Source organism: Pseudochaenichthys georgianus, chromosome 20 (genome assembly GCF_902827115.2).
Source record: "Pseudochaenichthys georgianus chromosome 20, fPseGeo1.2, whole genome shotgun sequence".
Lineage (NCBI taxonomy): Eukaryota > Metazoa > Chordata > Actinopteri > Perciformes > Channichthyidae > Pseudochaenichthys > Pseudochaenichthys georgianus.
Window position 1 is genome coordinate 20,871,920 of NC_047522.1, and position 6,000 is coordinate 20,877,919.

A 6,000-nucleotide genomic window follows, 5' to 3' on the forward strand; every position below is an offset into this window, starting at 1 on the left:
ATGAGAAGGAAAGCGAGAGAAAGTATCAGCGCACGGACGTGACTGCTGCAGTGTGATGCACATAGGAATACATATGGGGGTTATTCCATATCTTTATTCAAGAGCGTGGTCTTTAAATTTGAGAGCATACTTTATTGATTTCACGTTCAGAATATGTATTTATTTCCCTCAAACTCTGTCCTCTCACTCAAATAGTGCCTGCTTGCGCTTAGATTTGCGCTGCTTGTGCTCAAACTGTACGCTTAGTTGCACTCAGATATATTGCTGCTTACAGATTTCCTGTGTTCCAGCATAAAACCTTCTCTCACTCAGGCTGTTTCTGTGCGCTCGTGAAATGTCTGCTCTCAGATTTCTTCTTTGCACGCTTGGATCTTTTGTGGAACAACCCTGTCAAAATCCCTCTGTGGGGATTCCCCACAGTATTGAGTAGGCCTAGATAATTCGCTTTGGATAAAAGCGTCTAACAAGTAACTAATGTAATGCGCTATAAATGCGGTTGCCAGGTCCACATTGGGTATGCGTACGCCGGCTGGTGTTAAAAATCACCCAATAACCCAGCAATGTTAATGATAATATCTTCTCTGTTATTTTCAGGCATTCAAAGGGAACAGAGGGGAACAGAGGGCATCCTATCAAGTCAGCCTCCACACAAAAAAGTTAATCAGTTGCCAAGTGTTGGAGTTTCTTTGTCTCTCAGTGTTTTACAACAGCTCTGTTCATTTAAAAGTGTTTAAAAAATGTGCGTACATAGTTTTTGATCTAGTGACAAACTTAATGTTGCACTTCTGATAATTTAAATGTGGTTTCACCTGTGATGTCATGTATCCTGCACTTCCTATAGTTAGTGTGTTGTCCCCTTCTGTTTACAACATGTTTGTTCTTTGTTCATTTAAATTGGTGTGTACATAGTTGTTGAGCTAGTGACAAACTTAATATTGCACTTTTGATAATTGTATAATTTAAATTTGAACTATATACTTGACTGCACTTCCCATGTTTCGTCTTTCTGCTTTGATCCTTATATCTTCTGGGCAAGCTCAAAGGGAAGGTTGTTATGGTGAGAAACCTAATTGCTGCGATGCACTTTTCTAATTAAATAAATATTTTCATTTTAAATTCATGGTGTGTTGCATTCTTTGTTTATAACTGTAGATATTATGGAAAATCATGACATTTTTTGAGCTTGGGTCCCTTAGGACCACAACATTTCTGTTTTGGGTCTCATGCTGAAGAAGTTTGGGAACCCCTGGCCTATATGATTCTGAAATGGACCAATCTGCACAATGACTACTTTTACTGTCGCTACTTTAACTATATATTTGATATATCAGATATATCTGAGTACTTCTACTTTTACTCTAGTAAATATCTATACTTATACCACCTCTGTTTATAGCCTATGAAAAAAACTATTAGAAAACGAAAGCTAAAGCTAACGTTAGCAGATAGTGACAATGTATGCTAGCTAGCTAGCTAGCTCAAGGATTCCTTAAATAATATTGCGACAGAAAAACGTTTCAGTTCACATCACGCTCAGTTCCATGACTTTTCCAAAACTTTGGGAAAAATATTGTTTTCCATAACTTTTCCAGGGCCTGGAATTTGCATTTTGAATTTCCATGACTTTTCAAGGTTTTCAATGACCGTACGAACCCTGCATATCACATTAAAGGAACGTTTTATAAAAAAACGTTCCGTCATCTCAGGCCTCAATATTACATTACATTACATCAGGGGCGGACTGGGGGGAAAAAGTGGCCCGGGGATTAATTGACAGACAGGCCCACTTAATGCGTGGCATGTATCGGCCGGCCGGTGACGAAAGTATGTTACTTAACAAAAAACCCTATGCATTTAATGTTATTTTGGACAATTATTCATATAGTAATCACATTACCTGAGCCCTTGAGTTGCCTAGAGCAAAATAGTTACGGCATATATTTAGTGATTTTAATGTTAACAGATCATTGATGCAATGACATTTGGACCCAATTTGCCTGACTGGTGGTGGACCTCACCTCCTCTAGGGGGGTCCGGGGGCATGCTCCCCCAGGAAGATTTTTTTTTAAATGTTGAAGTTAAATGCTTCAATCTGGTCCATTTTGAGAGCAAAATTAGGGACTAAATCTATGGCAGTCAGTAGGGGCTTGGACTGTGAGCCGTAGGGTCGCCGGTTCAAGTCCCAGACCAGACCTATTTGGAGTGTGGACTTCTACTTGGAGAGGTCCCAGTTCACCTCCTGCCCTGCCGTGGTGCCCTTGAGCAAGAAACCAGACAAGGCTGTACCTTTAGTAATGAATATTATATGTTGTGAGGAAATCTTTGCACCAATAATTCCAATAAGTAATCCAAAATGTATTCACTTCAGGTTTACGAAAGTAACTGTAATCAGATTACTCGTTTTTCAAATGTAACACGAGCTGAATACAGTTACTTGATTTTTGTATTCTGATTACGTAACGCCGTTACATGTATTCCGTTACAACCCAACCCTGGCCACACCCCACTGGGCTGGGCCGGAACACTTACAAATGTGGGCCGGTAGAATTTAGGTAAGCAAAAAAAAAAAAGGGAGTGGCCGGAACACTTACAAATGTGGGCCGGTAGGATTTAGGCAAAAAAAAAGAACTTTTTTTTTTGTTTGGCCCTCCGGCCCACACACAGCACCGGCCCACCGGGGAAACTCCCGGTATTCCCGATGGCCAGTCCGCCCCTGCATTACATTGCATTTAGCGAATTACAATAAGTGCATTCGACCAGGAAGATACAACCTTGAAGAACACAGAATCATAAAGTACATCAGGTTTCATAGAGCCAAACATTTCAAGTGCTACTCAACTGGCTATAGATAAGCCAGTCCTTTATTAGTATATAAGTGCTCTGATAGCAGTTCTTTGTTAGTAATTCTATCGCTCGAGGTGGAGTCGAAAGAGATGAGTTTTCAGTCTGCGCCGGAAGGTGTGTAAGCTTTCTGCTGTCCTGATTTCAATGGGAGCTCATTCCACCATTTTGGAGCCAGGATAGCAAACCCACGTGTTTTTGCTGATGGGAACTTGGGTCCCCCTCGCAGCGAGGGTGCAGCGAGCCGTTTGGCTGATGCAGAGCGAAGTGCACGTGCTGGGGTGTCCTCAAAACATCCTCTGAATGTTGCAGTTAAAACGTTATGTCTTAGTTGACCTTAAACCTTATAGGAACATTATTTGAAATAATAAACATCCTAAAAAGGTTATTTCAACATCAGATTAAAACGTTTCTTTAAAACATTATTACACCATATAGGCACCGTTCCCCACATTGCTCCCCGGGCGCCGTTCAAAATGGCAGCACACTGCTCCTAACACTAGGATGGGTCAAATGCAGAGAAATAATTTCCCCATGAGGGATTAATAAAAGTTCATCTTAAACCCTTATTAGAACCTGCAGTTAACGTTAGCCAAAGTTGTGAGAGCGTTCCCCGCTAGCTGGGAATGAACTAACGCTTTAAAGGTCCCCTATTATACTCTTTTTCTCAGATATATACAAACATGTCTCTAAAGAGTTTGGCTGAAACATCAAACAGATCATTGCAGCTTCCATAGCCGTGGGAACATGTTTCAAATGGGGGGTGCTGTGGGGATGACACCAGGGCCGGTTCTGACCAATGTGCAGCCCTATAAGATTTTAGCTGGCAATGAAAAACCTCTACGAATTACTAGAGACCTGATCGAGGGGGTACAACTCTAAACACCCATATAAAAAGATCGGTTTGCATTTTAATAATTAAATAAGTATGTGAACATAACCAATAACCTACCATAGCCAATAACAAATACATGTAGGCCAACTTATTTTATTTTTGTGGTTCATTTATATCTTATTTTACAGAGTTAACATTTATTTATTTAGGCATATTTTTAAATTTCTCCAGTTTTAATCAATATTTTTGGTTTACTGTCCTATAGTATACATTGAAATGATTTCAAACCTGTTGTTATTTATCCCAATAATTATAAAGGAGTGCCTTGGAAATATTTGTTTACATAAATTGTGATCAAACTGTTTGAGACCCACTGAGATAACTTAGACTAAAGTGAAAGTCTCTCTCTCTGGCTGTGAGCTGCGGGCACCTGATAAGCCAACATCCCCCACTTTCACCACTTACAGCGGCCATCGTACAGGGCAGATGGAAAAGAACACAATGGTGCTCTAGGAGGAGATTCAGGTGATAAGGTGGGAGGGGTTACATATAAGTGCACACACACACACACACACACACACACACACACACACACACACACACACACACACACACACACACACACACACACACACACACACACACACACACACACACACACACACACACACACACACACACACACACACACACACACACACACACACACACACACACACACACACACACACACACACACACACACACACACACACACAGTTAACTCTTGTCACTGGTGCAAAACAGCAATACTGAATCAGCCTCAACTGTTCTGCTGTAAAGTGTTCCCTGAATGCAACATTAAAAATGTGCAGACAAGTTTTTTCAGATTTAGAAACTGTAATTGCATTTCTAACGGGGATGTTAGTATTAGTAAGTAAGATACTCTTTCTAAAGCTACTTACAAGGAAACAAAAATTAACAGCACGCTAAAATGAAAGCAAAATGGTTTTATCTGATCAAATAAACACAAAAATAGAAGCTGAAAAACATCAAATTTGAATGCTTTTTGGTGCTTTTAAAAAGGCCAATTACATCAAAATGCAGAAATATAACCCAAAAAATTGTATTTTTGTGGATATAAATGAAGATTTGAGGTCCAAGGACTCAGACATTTTTTGCTTTGTAATTGTTATTGTTTATTTCTTATAAACAGCTTTATAAGCTAAAATGAGTCACTTGTCTCTTCTTCAAGTGAGTTTTCAGACGGTGGTGTCATCTCGAGAAATCACATCGAGTTAATCCTCCACTTGAGTTGTCTGCTGTTGCATCCAAACCAACACTAACAGTTCTCTAAAAGCAGATAACTTATATTAAAAATTAACTGAAGGTCCCAGGAAGCTGCAGAGTCTTAATATAGAGCCCACCATATGAATTAGACCTGATATTAAAAATGTAGCAGCGGCAGCAGAAGGTGAATCTATAATTAATGTGTTCACAGATAAAGAACAGAGAACAGTGAGCTGCGTACTGTAAATGTAGTAATGGTGTTTCAACATGAGAGAGATCTGATTTACTGAAAACCTGAAAATATGGGATTATTTTAGGAATAATATTGCATAATTAAGCTATATTAAGTCAATTAAAACCACTTTTTTCCCCCACAGCAGATTACAATGCTCAGAAATGTCACACAACTAATTTGAAAAGACATGAGTTCACCAATATAACCCATTTTAGTGTTTCTAGACACGTATGACACCATATTTTAAAAATATTACGGCAGTAACAGAAGTAGCCAGAAGGTGAATCTATAACTAATGTGTTTACAGTTAAAGAATAGAGAACAATGAGCTGCATACTGTAATTAGTGGTTCACCTTCACCAATATAAACCATTTTAGTGTTTTTAGACACGTATGACACCATAATTGGAAATATTACGTCAGTTTTAATAGAATTATAATATCTAGCCAGGTAGTTATTATAACAGTATTATAGAGGACTGACCGTGTGGATGAAGGAGCAGCCCAGCAGCAGCAGAGCCAGAGTACAGCTCAGATGTGCCTCCATGGTCACCTCTCCTCCGGCTCACCCGAGGACATCCTGAGCAGGAAGCACGTGCACTGCCGGGAAAATGCCACCACAGTGAGTGATAGCCTACCTGGGAGGAAGTTTGGTAGTAAATGTCGCCGACCAATCAGTGCTTGGGCACGTTGGTCTGTCAGCAAATGAGACCTCCTCGAACAAACATCCCGCAAAACCTGAATTTCCACCTGAAATAGAAATACTACAAACTCAAGTGTTTCCCTGTTCTCCGGAGTGCGGAGTGACACTGACGGTGGT

The 6,000-nt window shown here is 39.9% G+C and overlaps 1 protein-coding gene across 1 annotated transcript in view; it reads right to left on the minus strand.

The window, feature by feature from the left end:
* Positions 1-6,000, minus strand: part of LOC117466088 (vasoactive intestinal polypeptide receptor 2-like) — a 59,454-nt gene extending 53,454 nt beyond the window's left edge. The window contains exon 1 of the mRNA XM_034109232.1: positions 5,665-6,000. Within this exon, the coding sequence (XP_033965123.1) occupies positions 5,665-5,727 (63 nt within the window). The 5' untranslated portion in view covers positions 5,728-6,000. The remainder of the gene's footprint in view (positions 1-5,664) is intronic.